The sequence below is a fragment of the Myxine glutinosa genome, chromosome 7, assembly GCF_964187855.1.
Source record: "Myxine glutinosa chromosome 7, kmMyxGlut1.1, whole genome shotgun sequence".
NCBI classification, from domain to species: domain Eukaryota; kingdom Metazoa; phylum Chordata; class Myxini; order Myxiniformes; family Myxinidae; genus Myxine; species Myxine glutinosa.
The window spans coordinates 156,357,544-156,379,628 of NC_136267.1; the positions used below are offsets into that span (position 1 = coordinate 156,357,544).

Below are 22,085 nucleotides of genomic sequence, written 5' to 3' on the forward strand. Positions count from 1 at the left end.
TAGAACACGATACCTCACGACCATCTTCACCTAGGATTTTCCGTTAGCAAGTAGTTTGCGAAGCGGCTTGCCTGATTCCAAGCACTCTAACCAAACGGAGTGCTCGGCACTGATTTAATAACATGGTGGTCTCCATGTACAACAAGTGTTACGCCTAGGTCTCCCGTCGGTGAAGTGATGTGAGTTCACAAAGTGGAAGACGCAAGGCGGCCATCTTGGATTTTGACGTGGTGACTCAATTTGCAATAGCGTTTTCCCTTAAGCGTAGATCTACACCCACACACCAGATTAGAAGTTAGTAGTTCGTTTAGTTTTCAAGATATTTCGCTGACAAGGTTCAGACATATATATGGTGGCGGCCATCTTGGATTTTGACGTGGCGACCCAATTTTCAATAGCGTTCTCCCTTATGCCTAGATACACCCACACACCAGATTATAAGTTAGTAGTTCGTTTAGTTTTCAAGATATTTCGCTGACAAGGTTCAGACATATATATGGTGGCGGCCATCTTGGATTTTGACGTGGCGACCCAATTTTCAATAGCGTTCTCCCTTATGCCTAGATACACCCACACACCAGATTATAAGTTAGTAGTTCTTTAATTTTCAAGATATTTCGCTCACAATGTTCAGACATATATATGGTGGCAGCCTTCTTGGATTTTGATCTGGTGACGCAATTTTCAATAGCGTTCTTCCTTATGTCTAGATACACCCACACACCAGATTAGAAGTTGGTACTTCGCTTATTTTTCAAAATATTCCGCTCACAAGGTTCAGACATACATGGCGGCGGCCATCTTGGATTTTGACGTGGCGACCCAATATTCAAAAGCGTTCTTACTTATGCGTAGATACACATACACCCACACACTAGATTAGAAGTTAGTAGCCGGCGAAGCCGGTGTTGTCAATGAACGCGTACGTATTATGTTGAAAAAACAGATAATGCTGGATCCCTTGGCTTGAGAATTTCGAAGCTTTGACGCACCAAACCGCTCAATGGAGGCCGCCATCTTGCGGATGCGGAAGTATGCATAACAAATTTGAAAAAGTTCCATCGGAGTTTGTTTCACCCGTCGTTGTTTGATTCACAATCTTATGCGCCTCTAATTTGTAATTAAAATACTTTAAGACCAACCTCGGCCTGCACAGGCCTGGTTATCTTAAACGAAAACTGTCACCAAACACCGGAACCAATGAGATTCGAGCATTTGAAAAAATATTTCAAAAACCAAATCACTCAATGGAGGCCGCCATCTTCCGGATGCGGAAGTATGCATAACAAATTGGAAAAAGTTCAATAGGAGTTTGTTTCACCCGTCTTTGTTTGATTCACAATCTAATGCACCTCTAATTTGTAATTAAAATACTTTAAGACCAACCTCGTTATCTTCAACGAAAATCGTCACCAAACACCGGAACCAATGAGATTCGAGCATTTGAAAAAATACTTCAAAAAAGCTTATTACGTGTTTCGGAGGCTGAAAACGGCGTCAAATATTCTAAAATTGACGAATAATTATTTTTTAGAAATCTCGCGGCCGTAGGGGGTAGTTTTTCACGGCCGGAAATATCCGAAGTTGAGACGGAATTCACTGAATTAATCAAGAAGTAAATTAAATCAATTTTTATCTCATCCAGAATGCAAATGGTGTCATTTTAGGTCTGAATTTGCGAAATTTTGTGAGCTGACCAATCAGCGATCAGCTTAGGTCAGCCAATCAGCGCCATCGACACGGTTTGATTAACGACAGTCACACATTGCCGTTGAAACGGCACTATCGTCTGATCGGTCGGCACTGCTCTTACTGCAAGCTAATTTCTTCTCGTGGAGGAAGCCGCAGTGCCCGGAGAGAACCAGTCCTGACAGCGACTGAAGTTCGAAGAATAAACACATACTGTGGAAACGTATATTAAGCCCAGTTAAAATTTCTTAAAACAGGCCCTAAGCTAGCACATCTTATAGTTACTTCCTTAAGCTTCTTGTGATATTTATTGTATGTAGGTATTGGGGAGGACTGTCTGCTCTTCTCTTTTACCAAGTCTGACCAGGTACGGTACCTACTACACCTACCTACTACCAACTACCTAACCCACTGATGCCATTGTGATGGGTAAAATAGTGGCAAGAGGCTTTGGCTTTGCCGGCTCATTGCGGCTTTGCAGTCGGGTACTGGTAGTTCGTTTATTTTTCAAGATATTTCGCTCACAAGGTTCAGACATACATGGCGGCGGCCATCTTGGATTTTGACATGGCGACCCAATTTTCAATGGCGTTCTTCCTTATTCGTAGATACACCCACACACCAGATTAGAAGTTGGTACTTCGCTTATTTTTCAAGATATTCCGCTCACAAGGTTCAGACATACATGGCGGTGGCCATCTTGGATTTTGACGTGGGTTGCACCCACACACCAAATTAGAATTAGGTCCTTCACTTACGCACGCACGTATGTACGCACGCATGCACGCCCGCACTCACGCACGCACGGACGGACACACGGACGGAGGGGAAAACCATAGTCCCCCTTTCGCTCCGCGGTGTGACGGGGGACAAAAATGCCATTGTGGTACTCGAACAAATGCTGTCATTTTGGGCCGTCAAATGTCAAATGGGCCGTCATTTTCAGTTTTACTCAATTTTATTGTGACAACTTTTCCAAATGAATTTATTGTTGTGGCAGCGACTACAGAGTACGAGGAAAAGGGGAAAAAAGATAAATAAATGTGGAGTCAAAAGGAGCCCCCTGCCAAGCTTATCTATATGGACCACTGTGCATTTTTGGGAGGAGGAGGGTTTTTTTTGCATGTTTGTAGATTTTGAATAATTATGATGAAAAGTAAAGTAAAAATTAAAGTATGAAATGCAAGTTTAAATAATATTGTGAGAATACATAACACGGGTATGCCTCTGAACATTTAAATCTTTGTAGTATATTTTAGAATCCGATTACGGCGGCCATTTTTGCTAACAAGACAAAGCGCCCCGCCTCTGGAACAAACTCCATCACTCTCTGCAATCCCACTCCTCCCTCCAGGTCTTTAAAACAGCTGTTCACCACCATCTATTATCTTCCCCCATCCAAAACCTTGAACTTTTCTACCCCCGTTAATTCACCCCAGATCCACTTTTTTGAAATACCAACTTCTTTCCTGGAAGTCCTTGCAGTGTCCTTGTGTTTTGTGCCACTCCCACCCCCACCCGCACCCCTTCCCATGCCTCCTCCCCCCAAGCCTTCTCACTCCCACAGATCTCCCGTTGTCCCTGCCCTCCATATTGTTCTCCCGCTCCTTTTGTCATATGTTTTGTGTTTTATGTTTCGGTTTGTCTTTTTGTGATAGGTGTTAGCTCTTACACGAGCCTCGATCTTGTATACAAAAAACAAAAAAAAACCTCTCATAATCACTTACTCCACTTCCTGAGCTACGTGAGCAGCTTGCAAAGCAGTTGATAAGGAACGACTGGCTTGGAGAGTGAAAGAGAGCTTCTTGTCAACGGAACACCCCCCTGGAGGTGCTGCAAGTTCTCTGCAGGTGAGCACTCAAATGGAAGATTCAGATGACGTCATCAGCTGGCATCCTGCACCTGGGTTTACCGTAATCGTAAATCTTTGAGCGTGATTATGCCATCGCCCCGTTAGCCGGCAGGTAGTGATACACTGCCGTTCACCCGGTTACCACGCTGAAGAGGGGTTGGACTTATAACCAGGACACACAACACCATGCACACCACACCACATCATGCCACACCACACCAGGACACACCATATCGAAAAATAGCAAAATAAATCATAATAACTAAAATAAAAAAGATTTACGAATTTTCAAAGGCAAAAGATCAGGTCGATGACTTGACCAAAGCTGGCCAGGCCAGAGACACTATGCTTTTTGAGAATTTGAAAAGGGCAATCCTGAATTTTAGGAGTCTAAATTATTTCCTCGAGGGCAATCCTGCATTTTAGGAGTCTAAATTATTTCCTCGAGGGCAATCCTGCATTTTAGGAGTCTAAATTATTTCCTCGAGGGCAATCCTGAATTTTAGGAGTCTAAATTATTTCCTCGAGGGCAATCCTGCATTTTAGGAGTCTAAATTATTTCCTCGAGGGCAATCCTGCATTTTAGGAGTCTAAATTATTTCCTCGAGGGCAATCCTGCATTTTAGGAGTCTAAATTATTTCCTCGAGGGCAATCCTGCATTTTAGGAGTCTAAATTATTTCCTCGAGGGCAATCCTGCATTTTAGGAGTCTAAATTATTTCCTCGAGGGCAATCCTGCATTTTAGGAGTCTAAATTATTTCCTCGAGGGCAATCCTGCATTTTATGAGTCTAAATTATTTCCTCGAGGGCAATCCTGCATTTTATGAGTCTAAATTATTTCCTCGAGGGCAATCCTGCATTTTAGGAGTCTAAATTATTTCCTCGAGGGCAATCCTGCATTTTAGGAGTCTAAATTATTTCCACGAGGGCAATCCTGCATTTTAGGAGTCTAAATTATTTCCTCGAGGGCAATCCTGCATTTTAGGAGTCTAAATTATTTCCTCGAGGGCAATCCTGCATTTTAGGAGTCTAAATTATTTCCTCGAGGGCAATCCTGCATTTTAGGAGTCTAAATTATTTCCTCGAGGGCAATCCTGCATTTTAGGAGTCTAAATTATTTCCTCGAGGGCAATCCTGCATTTTAGGAGTCTAAATTATTTCCTCGATGGGCAATCCTGCATTTTAGGAGTCTAAATTATTTCCTCGAGGGCAATCCTGCATTTTATGAGTCTAAATTATTTCCTCGAGGGCAATCCTGCATTTTAGGAGTCTAAATTATTTCCTCGAGGGCAATCCTGCATTTTATGAGTCTAAATTATTTCCTCGAGGGCAATCCTGCATTTTAGGAGTCTAAATTATTTCCTCGAGGGCAATCCTGCATTTTAGGAGTCTAAATTATTTCCTCGAGGGCAATCCTGCATTTTAGGAGTCTAAATTATTTCCTCGAGGGCAATCCTGCATTTTAGGAGTCTAAATTATTTCCTCGAGGGCAATCCTGCATTTTAGGAGTCTAAATTATTTCCTCGAGGGCAATCCTGCATTTTAGGAGTCTAAATTATTTCCTCGAGGGCAATCCTGCATTTTAGGAGTCTAAATTATTTCCTCGATGGGCAATCCTGCATTTTAGGAGTCTAAATTATTTCCTCGAGGGCAATCCTGCATTTTAGGAGTCTAAATTATTTCCTCGAGGGCAATCCTGCATTTTAGGAGTCTAAATTATTCCTCGAGGGCAATCCTGCATTTTAGGAGTCTAAATTATTTCCTCGAGGGCAATCCTGCATTTTAGGAGTCTAAATTATTTCCTCGAGGGCAATCCTGCATTTTAGGAGTCTAAATTATTTCCTCGAGGGCAATCCTGCATTTTATGAGTCTAACTTATTTCCTCGAGGGCAATCCTGCATTTTATGAGTCTAAATTATTTCCTCGAGGGCAATCCTGCATTTTAGGAGTCTAAATTATTTCCTCGAGGGCAATCCTGCATTTTATGAGTCTAAATTATTTCCTCGAGGGCAATCCTGCATTTTAGGAGTCTAAATTATTTCCTCGAGGGCAATCCTGCATTTTCGGAGTCTAAATTATTTCCTCGAGGGCAATCCTGCATTTTAGGAGTCTAAATTATTTCCTCGAGGGCAATCCTGCATTTTATGAGTCTAAATTATTTCCTCGAGGGCAATCCTGCATTTTAGGAGTCTAAATTATTTCCTCGAGGGCAATCCTGCATTTTAGGAGTCTAAATTATTTCCTCGAGGGCAATCCTGCATTTTAGGAGTCTAAATTATTTCCTCGAGGGCAATCCTGCATTTTAGGAGTCTAAATTATTTCCTCAATGGGCAATCCTGCATTTTAGGAGTCTAAATTATTTCCTCGAGGGCAATGCTGCATTTTAGGAGTCTAAATTATTTCCTCGAGGGCAATCCTGCATTTTAGGAGTCTAAATTATTTCCTCGAGGGCAATCCTGCATTTTAGGAGTCTAAATTATTTCCTCGAGGGCAATCCTGCATTTTAGGAGTCTAAATTATTTCCTCGAGGGCTATCCTGCATTTTAGGAGTCTAAATTATTTCCTCAATGGGCAATCCTGCATTTTAGGAGTCTAAATTATTTCCTCGAGGGCAATGCTGCATTTTAGGAGTCTAAATTATTTCCTCGAGGGCAATCCTGCATTTTAGGAGTCTAAATTATTTCCTCGAGGGCAATCCTGCATTTTAGGAGTCTAAATTATTTCCTCGAGGGCAATCCTGCATTTTAGCAGTCTAAATTATTTCCTCGAGGGCAATCCTGCATTTTATGAGTCTAAATTATTTCCTCGAGGGCAATCCTGCATTTTAGGAGTCTAAATTATTTCCTCGAGGGCAATCCTGCATTTTATGAGTCTAAATTATTTCCTCGAGGGCAATCCTGCATTTTAGGAGTCTAAATTATTTTCTCGAGGGCAATCTTGCATTTTAGGAGTCTAAATTATTTCGTCGAGGGCAATCCTGCATTTTAGGAGTCAAAATTATTTCCTCGAGGGCAATTCTGCATTTTAGGAGTCTAAATTATTTCCTCGAGGGCAATCCTGCATTTTAGGAGTCTAAATTATTTCCTCGAGGGCAATCCTAAATTTTAGGAGTCTAAGTTATTTCCTTGAGGGCAATCCTGCATTTTAGGAGTCAAAATTATTTCCTCGAGGGCAATCCTGCATTTTAGGAGTCTAAATTATATCCACGAGGGCAATCCAGCATTTTAGGTGTCTAAATTATTTCCTCGAGGGCAATCCTGCATTTTAGGAGTCTAAATTATTTCCTCGAGGGCAATCCTGCATTTTAGGTGTCTAAATTATTTCCTCGAGGGCAATCCTGCATTATAGGTGTCTAAATTCAGTGGAGCCATATTTTACATGTCTAAATTATATAATGCATTTGTTTTCATAAAATTGACATGCACAATAGCAAAAACAGTTTTTGTGACACTGTTACGGTCTGTGACCTTTCTTTCTTCTTCCTTCCCCCCACCCTGAGTTAGACCAAATGGTTTGACCCACGGGTATAAAGCCTATGATTGGCTGTGGAGCAGCGAGGGACCAGGAAGTTGATTCAGAGGATAGGGTGCTCATTTTGGAAGGCTCATGGCAGAGTGCCTTTTCGTGTGTTGTGGAGTTTCCAGCTGCAATCTCTCCACCTGAAGGTTGTGCCTGATCAACCCCTGTGGCCGCCTCTCTACCTGAAGGTTTTTTTTTTTTTTTGTATACAGAGTCGAGGCTCGTGAAAGAGCTAACATTTATCAAACAAACAAATCAAACAAACAAGCAAAAAAAGTATATAAAAAGGGAAGCGGTCGACAAGATGGGGCGAGAAGGGGAGGAAGCACACAAACACAACATTTGAGAGCAGGGACATCGGGAGATGTTTTTGGAGGGAGAGGGCATGGGGGGAGGCAGGATAGGTATAAAACGCAAGGACACCTAGGACTTCCAGGAAAGAAGTCAAAAGTCACCTCAAAAAAGTGGATTTGGGGTGAAATTAGTGGGGGTAGAAAACAACAAGGTTTTAGATTGGGGAAGATAAGAGATGGTGGTGAACAGCCGTTTTAAAGACCTGGAGGGAGGAGTGGGATTGAAGAGAGTGAGGGAGTTTGTTCCAGAGGCGGGAGAAAAGAGGAATGAAGGAGTGAAGGTGAGCAGAGAGTCTTGATTTTGGCAGTGTAACCATAAGATGGTTGCAGGCAGATCTTGTGCGACCTGCAGGAATATTTGGGGGACAGAGCCCAGAGAGAGCTGGGGGAGCAAGGCTAGAGAGGAGTCGGGAGAAGACGGAAAGACCACCAACCTGCCTGCGGTGATTCAGTGAAAGGCCCTCGGAGATAGCGTCATCGCGGGAGATTCCAATGATTCTGAACGCTTTGGTTTCAACAGCGTGAAGACGAGCTAGGTGTGAGGCAGGAGCACCAGCCCAGAGGGGAGAGCAGTAATCCATTGAGCTGCGGATGAAAGCCTTGTATGTGGTGAGGAGCTCAGGTGTGCCCAGGAAGGACTTCGCACGACGGAGGATGCCCAGTCGGCGACTGGCTTTGGAGGCCAGCTTGGAAATGTGGTTTTCCCAGGAAAGATCATGGCAGATAGTGAGACCCAAACGCTTGAGTGACAGAACTTCTTGGAGAGGATTATTCAGAAAGTAGATGGGAGGGTTGTCCAGTCGGTCTTTTCGGAGAGACATCGTAAGAGTGTGACATTTGTCAGGATTGAAAGACATGTTCCACTTGTTTGCCCAGTCTGTGATTTTGTCCAGGTCTGCAGAGAGTGAGGAGGCTGCAGACTGCCGATCTGAGGGATGAGGAATGGAGCGGCAGAGAGTGGAGTCATCAGCAAAGAGATAGAGAGGATTTTCAAGAGAGTCAGAGAGATCATTGATGAAGACCAGAAAAAGCACAGGGCCCAGAACACTGCCTATGGGAACTCCAACCTGAACAGGAAGAGGAGATGAGAGAAACCCATTCAGGGCCACACGTTGACTACGACTAGAGAGGAAGTCCGCCAGCCATGCATGGAGATTTCCATGGATACCAAAGGCGGAGAGTTTGGTGAGCAGAGCGGGGTGCCAGACCGTATCGAAGGCACGTGATATGTCGAGGGAGACAGCTCTAATTTCCTGTTTGGCATTGAGGACCTCCATCCATTGTTGAGACAGCAGAAGCAGCATGTCCAGAGTAGAGTGACCTGGTCTGAAACCAAATTGATGATCAGAGATCAAGCCATTGGAGAAGAGGAAAGATTTCATATCCAAAGCAATGATGGATTCCATGACTTTGCTGATAATTAGGAGAAGTCTGATTGGTCTGTAGTTGCTAGGATCTGTTTTTGCACCTTTTTGTGCAAAACGGTGATGTTGGCTGATTTCCAAGCAGATGGCAGTTGACCTTGAGCAAAAGAGAGGGTGAAGAGAACAGAGAGAGGGAGTGAAAGAGCGGAAGAACAGGATTTTAGGACCCGTGGGCTGATGCCGTCAGGTCGAGTTGCAGAATCAGAGTCGAGGGTTGACAGAAACTTTTCCACCTTGTCCGGAGGAAAGGACATGGAGTCCAGGAGCAGCTGGGTACGACTGGGTATGGTGGGTACAGAGAGGGATGGGTTTGGGACACAAGATTTAGAGGCAAACACAGAGTTGAGGCATTCAGCTTTTTCACGTGCGGAGTCAGCTGTGTAGCCGTTTGAGGTAAGGGAGGGGATGGAGGGGGAACAAACACCAGAAACAGATTTGACCAGATGCCACCAGGATTTGGAAGAGGGAGACAGATAAGAGAGTTCGGTCTTGAGAACGGAGAGATATTGTTTCCTGGCTCTCCTGCGGGTGGACACACACTTGTTTCGGGCTTTGTGAAAGGAAATGAGATTTCCTTCCGTTGGATTTGCTTTCCAGGAGACGAAGACAAGTTGTTTCTGGGCAACAGCCTCACCACAAGATTCTGTGTACCATGGACGGGAGGAAGGGTATGACAACTGAAGACGAGATGGGATAAATCTGTGCATGAGAGAGAGCAATTTACTTTGTAAGAATTCCCAGGATGAGTTGATGTCAGAGGTGGTAGAGATGGGAGACCAGTCCAGATGATTGATGGCTGCTTGAAGACCGTGCCAGTTGGCCTGAGTGAAATGCCAGACTCGTCGACGCTGAGCAGGCTCCCTGAGAATGGTCAGAGAGATGTCCACTTTAACAAGCACATGATCAGATGAGCCGATTGGAGCAGAAGAAGAGCAGCAGACATTTTCAAGGAAGTTAGTCATAACCAATTCCAGAAGAGAAGATGCTCCATTGACTGAGATCCGGGTCGGGGGAGCCATGGCTGGTGAGAGAGGGAACCCACACCCAGCCAACTGGCATGGTGACAATTGAAATCACCACATATGAGGAAGAGAGAGTTGGGATGAGTAGATAGAAGTTGGTCCATATTATCAGACAGCGAGATGTAGATGGAGACATCACTGTTTGGTGGATGGTACCACACACATATGAACAAGAGGTGGGAGCGAAGGGGAAGCCGTAGCCAGAGGTATTCCTGGAGGTGAGGTGGAGAGAGTGCAGTGCAGGGCGAGTGAGGAAGAGAGTTTTTGATAAAGATAGCAACCCCAACTCCAGGACGAGGCTCAGGTCTATCATACCGGAGGAGGGAGTAGCCCGGGAGAGATACTAAGGAATCAGAGACATCATAAAGGAGGAAAGTTTCTGTTAAGCAGATCACGTCTGGTTTGACAGAAGCAACCTGTATGGAGAGATCAGTTAAGTTTGAACGAAGGCCCCGGATGTTTGAGGTCCATACCGTTAATGAAGAGGAAGGGGGAGCATCGAGTCCAGAACAGGGGGGGGGAGGGGTAGGGTAAGATGTGGAAGAGGAGGAAGAGGTAGGGAGAGCTGTTGAAGGTGTGTCAGAGATTTCAGAATAGCTTGGAGAAAGGGAAGAATGGGGCGGACAAAAGGTTTGATGGAGATTGGGTGAGGCACAGTGAGGTGTTATTTGAGGAGGGGGAAGAGCGAGGCAGAAGGTTGGGGGAGATTGAGGTGAGAGTTGGAAGGGGGAAGAAGCGGGGAGGACGCTTTGAGGAGGGGTAGTGAGAGGGGGGAAATTGAGAAGAAATGAGGGTGGGGAGATTTGAAGGGGAGGGGCGAGGGGGGAGTTTAGGAGGGAAGGGACAAGGGGAGGGATTTGAAAGGGATGGGATATGGGGGAGATTTGGAGGGGAGGGGTGAGGGAGGAGTCTTGGAGGGGAGGGGCGAGGGGGAGTCTTGGAGGGGAGGAGTGAGGGGGTAGTTTAGGAGGGAGGGGGCAAGGGGAGAGTTTTGAAAGGGATGCGTGATGGGGAGGATTAGGAGGGGAGGGGAAAGGGGGAAGATTTGAAAGGGATGGGTGATGGGGAAGATTTGGAGGGGAGGGGTGATGGGGAAGATTTGGAGGGGAGGGGTTATGGGGAAGATTTGGAGCGGAGGGGTGAGATTGGATTTTAGAAAGTGTACGATTAATGGGAAACGAACATTTATTGCAAAATGAGTTTCTTGTGACCTTCGAGTTAAAAATACGTTTTAGGACGCTGGATGGAGGATGGAGTGCAGGAGAGTTTAGGGAATGTAGAAAAAAGGCACTATAAGAGATGGAATTTTTTTTGGGGATGAATAGATTTGGTGAGCAAGTCGAAAGCAGCCTTTTAAAGAGGAAGAAGAAAAAGGTGTTATAATATACGACGGAATGCAGAACTTTTTTTTTCTTCTTTTTTTTTTGTATACTGAATCGAGGCTCGTGTGTAAACTTGAGGGGAAACTTGAGGGGAAACTTGAGTGAGGGGTAAACTTGAGGGGAAAGTGTAAACATTGAAGGTTAATAACAGTGAAAACTATCTGGGGAAATGGGGGAGAAACACGTGGTCGAAGAACGAACGAACGAATAAGAACGAATAAACGAATGAGAACAAAGAATAAGAACAGAAAAGGAAATGTTTTTTTGTTTTGTTTTTTTTGAGTTGAGATTTACACAAGGAAGTAGGCTATGGGGTGAAAAGACTGGGAAAAGCAGAGAACGAAAGTTATTGGAGCACAAACGACGGACCGCTGAGAGAAAAACAAAGCCTCAAGGTTGTACACTGTACAAGGCCTCAAAAGATACGGCACAAATTAACACGATTTTCTCTACAGGTATGAGAGATTTGCACCGAAAATCTTTCTCGGGACACAATATACGTACACACACCATAAAATAAATAGTTATAACGAAAATACAAATGGGAACAATTACTTAACTTCGATGGAGATGGAGAGCTGCGAATAAACGAAACCTCGCCGGCAAGACCCGAAGCGGAGGTGAGGTTGACTTTGATCAAAGGTTGACTTTGATCAAACTCTTGCTGCCGTACCTCTACTGTTGGGGCCTGCATTGGGGCCTACTGCTGAGCTTGCATTGGGGGCTACTCCTGGGCCTGCCTGGGGGCCTATTGTGGTGCCTGCCTTGAATACCGTGCTTATTCGAACTCTCGCTACAGCTCCTCCAGTTCGGATCCCCAACCTGGCCTTGAGCTGATACGGGAGGATACAGTACCGCTCACATCCTCATCGTCTGGGTCTCTCCTCTTCTGATATCTTCAGGACCACTGGACTGTAGGTCCTCCATTGGGACTGACTGGATTCCAAGGGGTTCCCTCAGGTCGCCCTGGTCCTTTACACGAGCAGCACCCTCCGGCCTTGGCTGCCTACTCCTTCCTTCTCGTGCTGGCCTAATCTGGTTTTTCCCTCTTATTCCTTCTTTGTTTCCTCTTTATTTATAGGGATATATTTTGATTGTTATAACCTATAAATAAAGTCGGTTTGATCGAATGCTTGGCTTGGTGTGTTTCAGGCCGTAACAACACACAGTGACATGCTCGGGCTCGGCTATACCAGAAACTTACATATAATTACACAAGATAAAATGGTTATATACAGTTCAACATCTCGCCAAATTTGTTATAATGTGCGCAGTTGTGTGCGTTGGCCAGGATTCCTCATTCGACCAGAAAGTCGATGATCTCTTTTGTCGTTGCTAAGTATGGCAAGCATTTATGTCGAGAGCATATCTTGAGCATCAACAGCAGCATTGGTCATAATTCTCTGAGCAGGGATAAATTGTTCCTGTGCACTCGGTCATCCTCCCATTTGTTGTGTTGTGTTGTCATTTGTACATGCGGAAATAACGGAAATTTTTTTTGTGGAAATATATATATAAAAATATGATATTTAAATATTTGAGTTGCATTTTGTCCAAGTACTACAAAAATGTAGGTTTAAATTTTTTTTTTAGTTTTTAGAAACTTAGGTTTAAATCAAACTATTTATTCGGAAGTTTACGACCGTTGATGTGGCATCTTTCACACCACCTTATTTAACATGTTGAAGTCGTTTTTCATGCCTGGTGTTTGTGTCCTTTATGACATCCTCAAAAACAGTCGGTTTCCTGTTTGCTAATGATTTTCAATTTTGTTTCACTGCGAGACAGGCAGACAGTAAGAAAAACGCCTTCTCTGTGTGAATGTGCGATCGGGATGCATTTCCGTACAATTCGCCAAATTCGGAGCCAAAGTACTATGAAACTGCAGGTTTGCGTTCCGATTAATGTATTTTGAGTTGTGTTCTACAATGTTCAAAATATAACGCTCCATTGAAATTAAGGTGTTCCTCGGTCATTGACTGACGTCCGACAGACATACCGACAAAGTGATCAAATTGCTTAACCCTGCTTTTCGCTACCGTACGAGTGTGGGGTAACAAACATTTCATTACACCATGGCAGCCTCTTATGGCACACCAGAATATAGAAAAATGTATTTCTATAGAAATGCAGATATAGATGATGAAGATTAACAATCTTTAAATATTTTTTATTGCAAAGCATAAAATCTCCAGTCTGAAAAACTGTTCTTCAAGCTAATTTGGACAATAATTATCTGCGATAATAATTGGACAATTGGACAATTGTTATCTGCGAACTTTGCTGAAAGTTTCGTGTGAAAGTTTAAAAACAAAATACTTATGGTGATATCTCAGTACCTGTATAAGTGGCGATGTGTAGGAGATGTCTCTGTAGCCAGGTAATACCTGTAGTTATGAACAAAATACAAAATGAGTGGCAGACAAATAAATACAGGTGAAATATGTGCCATACAATTCTAAGTGCCCTCTTTCCATTACTCACTCGCTTTTTCTTGTTTGTAAAAAAAAAATTTGGGTCAATTAGGGACACGACAGAAATAATTTCAATTATGCATGCAGTTTGTATGCAGCACAAAGGTAGACTACCCTTCGTGAAGAACATCGTGGGATATTTAACGTCCATCAACTAATGCTGGCAGACAGGATGCCCAGTTTAACGTCCATCTGAAGGACGGCACACACATTGATGAATCACCATGCCTGTGAAACACTGGGATGACACTTTATAGCTGGGTCGGGATTCAAAGCCAGGCATAAGGAATTCGTACATAATGGAAATGATACGGTATCCATAATTAGGTCTAACAATCTCATGATATTTTATGTTTTGTACATTTTGTACTTTCGTGTTTCATATTTGATGAACGTTTATGAGCATCGAGTCCAATTATGGAATGCCTATAATAAGTTGTCCTTGACACAAGGTTGATTACCCTAACATACACCTGATTATTAAGAACAAGAACATCTTTTATACAATCTACCACATAAAACATAGTGTGCATTTGTACGTTTATACTTTTGTAGAGATGTCTGATGTCAGTGCCCCTTCATAAGGGTAGGTTTTAAAGGCTTTGAGTAGGGTTTTTGTAGGGATTTGAGTGGTGTTTTAAAGGACAATCTTTTAACATGACTGTGTAACACGACTGTGTGGTCATAAGATCCAAAGACAGCAGAGGACCAGCAGAGGACCCAGAGGACCCAATATACCCATAATAATCCGATGACCCAGGAGACACCAAAGACCCAAAATATCCTAAAAGACCCAGAGGACCCAAAAGGCGCCGAGGACCAAAAATACACAGAGGACCAAAAATACCCAGAGGACCAAAAATACCCAGAGGACCAAAAATACCCAGAGGACCAAAAATACCCAGAGGACCAAAAATACCCAGAGGACCAAAAATACCCAGAGGACCAAAAATACCGTGAGGACCAAAAATACCCAGAGGACCAACAATACCCAGAGGACCAAAAATACCCAGAGGACCAAAAATACCCAGAGGACCAAAAATACCCAGAGGACCAAAAATACCCAGAGGACCCAAAAGACCCAGAGGACCCAAAAGACCCAGAGGACCCAAAAGACCCAGAGGACCCAAAAGACCCAGAGGACCCAAAAGACCCAGAGGACCCAAAAGACCCAGAGGACCCAAAAGACCCAGAGGACACAAAAGACCCTGATGACACAAAAGACCCTGATGACACAAAAGACCCTGATGACACAAAAGACCCTGATGACACAAAAGACCCTGGTGACACAAAAGACCCTGATGACACAAAAGACCCTGATGACACAAAAGACCCTGATGACACAAAAGACCCTGATGACACAAAAGACCCTGATGACACAAAAGACCCTGATGACACAAAAGACCCTGATGACACAAAAGACCCCTAGGACCCCAAAAGAACAGTAATTACATCTCTTCTATTGGAAATGTAGATGGTGTAGTGACAAACCAAGCCTCAAAGGCAGTGTAGAGAAGCAGTTTTTTTTTTTAATTAATAATAAATACAAGACGCAAGGAGGTGAAATTCGCTGCACGTGATGTGCAACACAGCCAGAGTAAATAAAACGAGTTCATTTATGTCCGTAAGTTGTCTAATAAATAAATATATAAGCACACCTGACGCTAGGCCGGGTCTTTGCAATGCCCACGAGGCTGCACCGTCAAATAAACTGTTCCAACCCGTCATTTTGACAGGGTTTTACACTGATAACTTTATATGTCATAGATGAGCATGCCTGTTATGCTGGAAGAAGAAGAATATGTAGGAAGAATACTCCTAAAGGACTCTGAGTTGTATCTATAGCCTAAAAGCGTCAGTTTTTTTTTTTTTTTTTTTTTTTTGTATACAAGATCGAGGCTCGTGAAAGAGCGAACATTAATCACACACAAAGACAAACCGACACATAAAACATAACATCGGGAGCGGTAGACAAGATGGGGAGAGAGGGGGAAAGACACAAACACAACATTTGAGAGCAGGGACCGAGAGACATGGAGACATCGAGAGATCTGAGAGAGGGCGAGGGCTTTGGGGGGGGGGGCATGGGAAGGGGGCGGTGGGAGAGGTATAAAACATATGGACACTGCCAGGACTTCCAGGAAAGAAGTTGGAATTTCAAACAAGGTGGATCTGGGGTGAATTAGCGGGGGTAGAAAAGATCAAGGTTTTGGATGGGGGAAGATAAGAGATGGTGGTGAACAGCTGTTTTAAAGACCTGGAGGGAGGAGTGGGATTGAAGGGAGTGAGGGAGTTTGTTCCAGAGGCGGGAGAAAAGAGGAATGAAAGAGTGAAGGTGAGCAGAGAGCCGAGATTTCGGCAGTTTAACCATCAGAGGGTTGCTGGCAGATCTTGTGCGACCTGTAGGAATATTTGGGGGACAGAGCACAGAGAGAGCTGGGGGTGCAAGGCCGGAGAGGAGTCGGTAGAAGACAGAAAGACCACCTACCTGCCTGCGGTGAGTGAGTGAAAGGCCCTCAGAGATAGCTTCATCGCGGGAGATTCCAATAATTCTGAAAGCTTTGGTTTCAACAGCGTGAAGCCGAGCTAGGTGTGAGGCAGGAGCACCGGCCCATAGGGGAGAACAGTATTCCATTGAGTTGCGGATGAAAGCCTTGTATGTGGTGAGGAGCTCAGGTGTGCCGAGGAAGGACTTCGCACGACGGAGGATGCCCAGTCGGCGACTGGCTTTGGAGGCCAGCTTGGAAATGTGGTTTTCCCAAGAAAGATCATGGCAGATAGTGAGACCCAAAATCTTGAGCGACAGAACTTCTTGGAGAGGATTGTTGAGAAAGTAGATGGGAGGGTTGTCCAGTCGATCTTTTCGGAGAGACATAGTAAGAGTGTGAGATTTGTCAGGATTGAAAGACATGTTCCACTTGTTTGACCAGTCTGTGATTTTGTCCAGGTCTTCAGAGAGTGAGGAGGCAGCAGACTGCCGATCTGAGGGAAGAGGAATGGAGCGGCAGAGAGTGGAGTCATCAGCAAAGAGATAGAGAGGATTTTCGAGAGAGTCAGAGAGATCATTGATGAAGACCAGAAAAAGCACGGGGCCCAGAACACTGCCTTGGGGAACTCCAGCCTGAACAGGAAGAGGAGATGAGAGAAACCCATTCAGGGCCACACGTTGACGACGACTAGAGAGGAAGTCCGCCAGCCATGCGTGGAGATTTCCATGGATACCAAAGGAGGAGAGTTTGGTGAGCAGAGCGGGGTGCCAGACCGTGTCGAAGGCACATGATATGTCGAGGGAGACAGCTCTAATTTCCTGTTTGGCATTGAGGACCTCCATCCATTGTTGAGACAGCAGAAGCAGCATGTCCAGAGTAGAGTGACCTGGTCTGAAACCAAATTGATGATCAGAGATCAAGCCATTGGAGAAGAGGAAAGATTTCATATCCGAAGCAATGATGGATTCCATGACTTTGCTGATAATTGGGAGAAGGCTGATTGGTCTGTAGTTGCTAGGATCTGTTTTTGCACCTTTTTTGTGCAAAGCGGTGATGTTGGCTGATTTCCAAGCAGATGGCAGTTGACCTTGAGCAAAAGAGAGGGTGAAGAGAACAGAGAGAGGGTGAGATAGAGCAGCAGAGCAGGATTTTAGGACCCGTGGGCTGATGCCGTCGGGTCCAGTTGCAGAATCAGAGTCGAGGGTTGACAGAAACTTTTCCACCTTGTCAGGAGGAAAGGACACGGAGTCCAGGAGCAGCAGGGTATGACTGGGTATGGTGGGTACAGAGAGGGATGGGTTTGGGACACAAGATTTAGAGGCAAACACAGAGTTGAGGCATTCAGCTTTTTCACGTGCGGAGTCAGCTGTGTAGCCGTTTGAGGTAAGGGAGGGGATGGAGGGGGAACAAACACCAGAAACGGATTTGACCAGACGCCACCAGGATTTGGAAGAGGGAGACAGATAAGAGAGTTCGGTCTTGAGAAGGCACAGTTTAGAGGCACATCAGGTGACAACGAAGCAACAGTTAGATTCTTTCATTTTTATGGACTTTATTAAGGCTGATATGAAACTTTAGTTTTACAATGAGAGTTTGTAATCGACATTCATGCATTGCTTCTGATATTTCTAGCCCCGCCCATTCACGAAGGGACAGGAGGGGCTATTGTAGTGTGTGTGTGTGTGTGTGTGTGTGTGTGTGTGTGTGTGTGTGTGTGTGTGTGTGTGTGTGTGTCTTTTGTTGTTATTTCCATATTCTGGTTTCAGAAGTTGGAACAGAGCCCTCGCAGGTCTCAAAGTATCAACTTCCATTTTGCTAAGGAATCTCGATTCATGGACCAAGCTGTGCCGTTTTCTTGTTCTCAAAGGTTTGTTCCGAGGCCTCTTCTCAGGATCGTCTCTGAGCCCCAGACACCTTGCAACTGTAGTCCGTTTGTAGTAATATTCCCAGGTAGGGTTTTTAAAGGTCTCTGTGAGATTCTTCTTCAACATTCACATTGCTTCTTCCTATCACTGGTACAGTATCATTTCAATGTTCTTCAGCTTCGAATATATTTTCACTTCATTTTTGAAGGTCATGGTGCCTAACTTAAATTTATCCCATAAATATAGACAACCATTTCGACTTTAAATCAAACCCTTTAGATCCCTCCGACGTTTTAAGACCCTTAGGACCCTTTAGAGTTTAGCAAGCAAGGCGGGAGGCCAGACTGTATCGAAGGTACAAGCTATGTCCAGAGAGACGGCCCTAATCTCATGTTTGATATTGAGGGCCTCCATCCATTGTTGGGTGAGTAGAAGCAGCATGTCCAAGGTGGAGTGCCTGGTGTAAAACTGAGAAGAGGTTGTTGCAGAAAAGGAAGGATTCCATATTACTGCAATGATGGATTCCATGACATTGCTGATGATTGGAAGTAAGCTGATATGTCTGTAGTTAAGAGGATCAGATTTTGCACCTATTTATGTAATGCAGTGATGTTGGCGGATTTCCAAAGAGATGGAAGATGACCAAGCACAAATGATAGGGTGAAAAGGGCAAAGAGAGGATGTGAAAGAGCATCAGAGCAGGTTTTTAGGACATGTGAGCTGATGCCGTCCGGTCCAGTAGCAGAGTCAGAGTCGAGGGTTGAAAGGACCTTCTCCACCTTCCAAAGTGTAAACTCCACCTTCTCAATCTTAAAGAGTGTATGAGCAGTTGGGTGTGACTGGGTAGGGTGGGCACACAGTGAGGGGTTGATGATACAATATTTGGAAGAAAACACAGAATTGAGGCATTCAGTATTCTCATCAGCGGAGTCGTCTGTGGTACCATTTGAAGAAAGTGAAGGGATGGAAGGGGAGAATACCCCAGAGACAGACTTAGCAAGATACCATCAGATTTTACAGGAGGGAGACAAGTTTGAAAGCTCATTCTTGAGGTTGGACAGATGTTGCTTTCTGGCTCTCCTGAGAATGGACGAACACTTGTTGCGGACCTTTTGGAATGCACTGAGATTGCCTCCGGTCGGATTTGCCTTCCAGGAAGATAAAGCAAGTTGTTTCAGAGCAACTGCCTCACCACAGGATTGACACTGTCCTAACACAGAGGGGTTTGACACTGTAAAATATCATGAAGTGTATCTGGTTGTCGAGCGCAGACAGGTGATCGAACATGAAATTTTCTTACATCCCGATAGGAGGTGACGTGTGTGTGTGTGTGTGTGTGTGTGTGTGTGTGTGTGTGTGTGTGTGTGTGTGTGTGTGTGTGTGTGTGTGTGTGTGTCTGTGTGTCTGTGTGTCTGTGTGTGTGTGTGTCTTACACTGCATTACTCGAGGGGTGCATGGCCAGAACGCTTGTCACTTCCCAGTCTCCCGATGTCAAAAAATGCACTCCCTGTCCTGCTCGCTCCTGTGAAAAACAGAGAGACACACCTGTTTGTTGGGGAAAGACATGAAAGTGACAAATCATGGCAATAGTACAGCGGATAAGCTCTCATATTTTAACAAATTGTGCATTTTTTGAGAAAAGCATGAAATTTCTAGCATAGTTAGTATATACCATAAGGTTTATTTTCAGATGTGGAGGGAAGTCAGATTTGACCTCTGAGGACCGTGAGAGGTCAAATCCAAAATGGCCGCCAGTCCACCGGGTCTAATGTTCAAAAGCGCTTATAGATGTCATTTCCAACTAAATTGGGGATGCCCATTCATTTGGTGATACTTTTGAGATCGCCAGAACTCAAGGACATGCATTTAGGTCACGGTCAAGGTCAAATTACGTTAAATATCTATTTTTATGATACTGCAGTTGGAACTGCTATTGGAAAAAGTTCATTTGAACTTTTAAAACTTTATTTTTTCAGGTACAGGGATAGGTACAGAACACCCAAAGACCAGAAATGATGAAAAAAAAGTGTTTACACTGCAAGGAATGATGCAATAACCTCTGAAAAATAACTGTAGTTAACCAAGTATGTCCACCAAAGTTTACATTAAATCAAGTGCAATGATGAAAATTGGTAATGATCTAAATCTAACAGTCTCCAGAACAGAAGCACAGTGCAGTGCACTTGAATGCAGCTTTGGCACACTTGCAGCGTCCAGTGCACCCTTTATTGCAGCCACAGTGGATCAATTCATGGCACGATTTTGATGCTTCAGGAAGAGTGGTCCAAAGAGGCTGCCACCCAGTTGTCTCCTTTGTCCAGCCCCAGGCAGGTGGGTCTGGCATCTCTGGATCCATGACCAATGCCTGGTTACAACAGTTGGCCTGGTAGCAAGTGCGCTGGATGTGCTTGAGTGTTGCCTGGGTTGGAGGAATGTTCTCTAGAGTTCTACACTTCTGTGTGAAGAGCTGTTTCCTGGCATCATTCACTTCCGTGCTCTCACTGGTTCTATTGTACATCAGCACCACAAATCGCTCTAGCAGTAACATTGAGCCTTCACTGACCTCACTTGGCATGCCTAGGAGTTCATTGAAAGCATCATTCACCTCTGGGCATCCCCAATTTAGTTGGAAATGACACCTATAATGTTTTTCTACACTATTTGGTTCCAAAATTAAGCGCGTTTTAACATTAGACTCGGCGGACTGGCGGCCATTTTGGATTTGACCTCTCACGGTTCTCAGAGGTCAAATCTGACTTCGCTCCACATCTGAAAATAAACCTTATGGTATGCACTAACTATGTTAAAAATTTCATGCTTTTATCATAAAATGCACAATTTTTGTGTTTATCTGCTGCACTACAAGAAAGGAGCTTGCAAATAAATTATTGAGGTGGCCAAACCATGATGGTGTGGGAAACAGTGAGTGATGTCGGAATGGGAGGTATAGCATCAGGTCCAATGTGTTGAAACACTGAAAATGCAACTAAAACCCCTTGTACACACAATTCAGGTACTGTTTACTGTGATTGTTCATGCCTTCTACAAACATAACTTCAGACTGAAACAAATGCCTTTCCGTACACTTGGCACACATTCCATCCATCCATGGATGTTAAACAGGGCGTCCCATCTGCTGACGTTAGTCGCTGACCATTAAAGATCCCATGGTGTCCGCGTAGAGCAAGCAAGCTATTGGGGGCATCCTGAACAAACTGCAAATTCCTACCCTGACTACTGCTGGGAAGGCAATGGCAAACCACTCAGTATAGTGCTTGCGAAGAAACTGCTTTGGCCGCACCGACACTCTATCAGCTGGAGTATGGTACATCAGAAATCAGGACAAAGAGTCCGAAAAATTATGTCTGAAAACGAATTTGTATAGATGTCATATCCATTGGTACAGCCTTTCCATAAACACGAATGGATATTCACTCAGACAATACACATACAGACTTGCATTAGATTCATACACATACAGTACCTAGAGAAAGTCTACACCCCCTTTAAAAAAATTCACCTTTTGTTGCCTTATAGGCTGGAATTACATTGCCTTAAATCAGGCTTTTTCACTTTTGTTTAAACATCATAACCCACAACTTCCAAGTGAAGAACAAATTCTACAAATTTCAGAAAATTAATTAAAAATACAAAACTAGATTATCTTGGATGGATAAGTGTCCAATACCCTGAGATAATACTTGGTGGAAGCACCTTTGACAGCAATTGCAGCTGTGAGCCTGTTGGGATCGGTCTCTTCCAACTTTGCACACCTTGATTGGGCAATATTTGCCCATTATTCTGTACAAAACTGTTCAAGCTCAGTCAAGTTCCGTGGGCAGCGTTGATGGACAGCAATCTTCAAGTCATGCCACAGATTTTCGATTTGATTGAGCTCGTGGCTCTGACTGGGCCACTCAAGGACATTTATGTTTTTGTTCCTTCGCCACTCTAGTGTAGCGTTGGCTGTGAGCTTCGGGGTTGTTGTCATGATTAAAGGTGAACTTCCATCCAA

At 44.2% G+C, this 22,085-nt stretch overlaps 1 protein-coding gene across 2 annotated transcripts in view; it reads right to left on the reverse strand.

The window, feature by feature from the left end:
• Positions 1–22,085, reverse strand: part of LOC137431766 (inactive dipeptidyl peptidase 10) — a 707,001-nt gene that overhangs the window by 97,610 nt on the left and 587,306 nt on the right. For both annotated transcript variants that reach the window (XR_010985336.2, XM_068123461.2), the window contains exons 14-15: positions 19,504–19,592; positions 13,582–13,629 (exon numbers count right to left, since the gene is read on the reverse strand). Coding sequence is in view for 1 of the 2 variants with exons in the window: in XM_068123461.2 (XP_067979562.2) it covers positions 13,582–13,629; positions 19,504–19,592 (137 nt within the window). In the remaining variant the exon portion in view is untranslated. The remainder of the gene's footprint in view (positions 1–13,581; positions 13,630–19,503; positions 19,593–22,085) is intronic.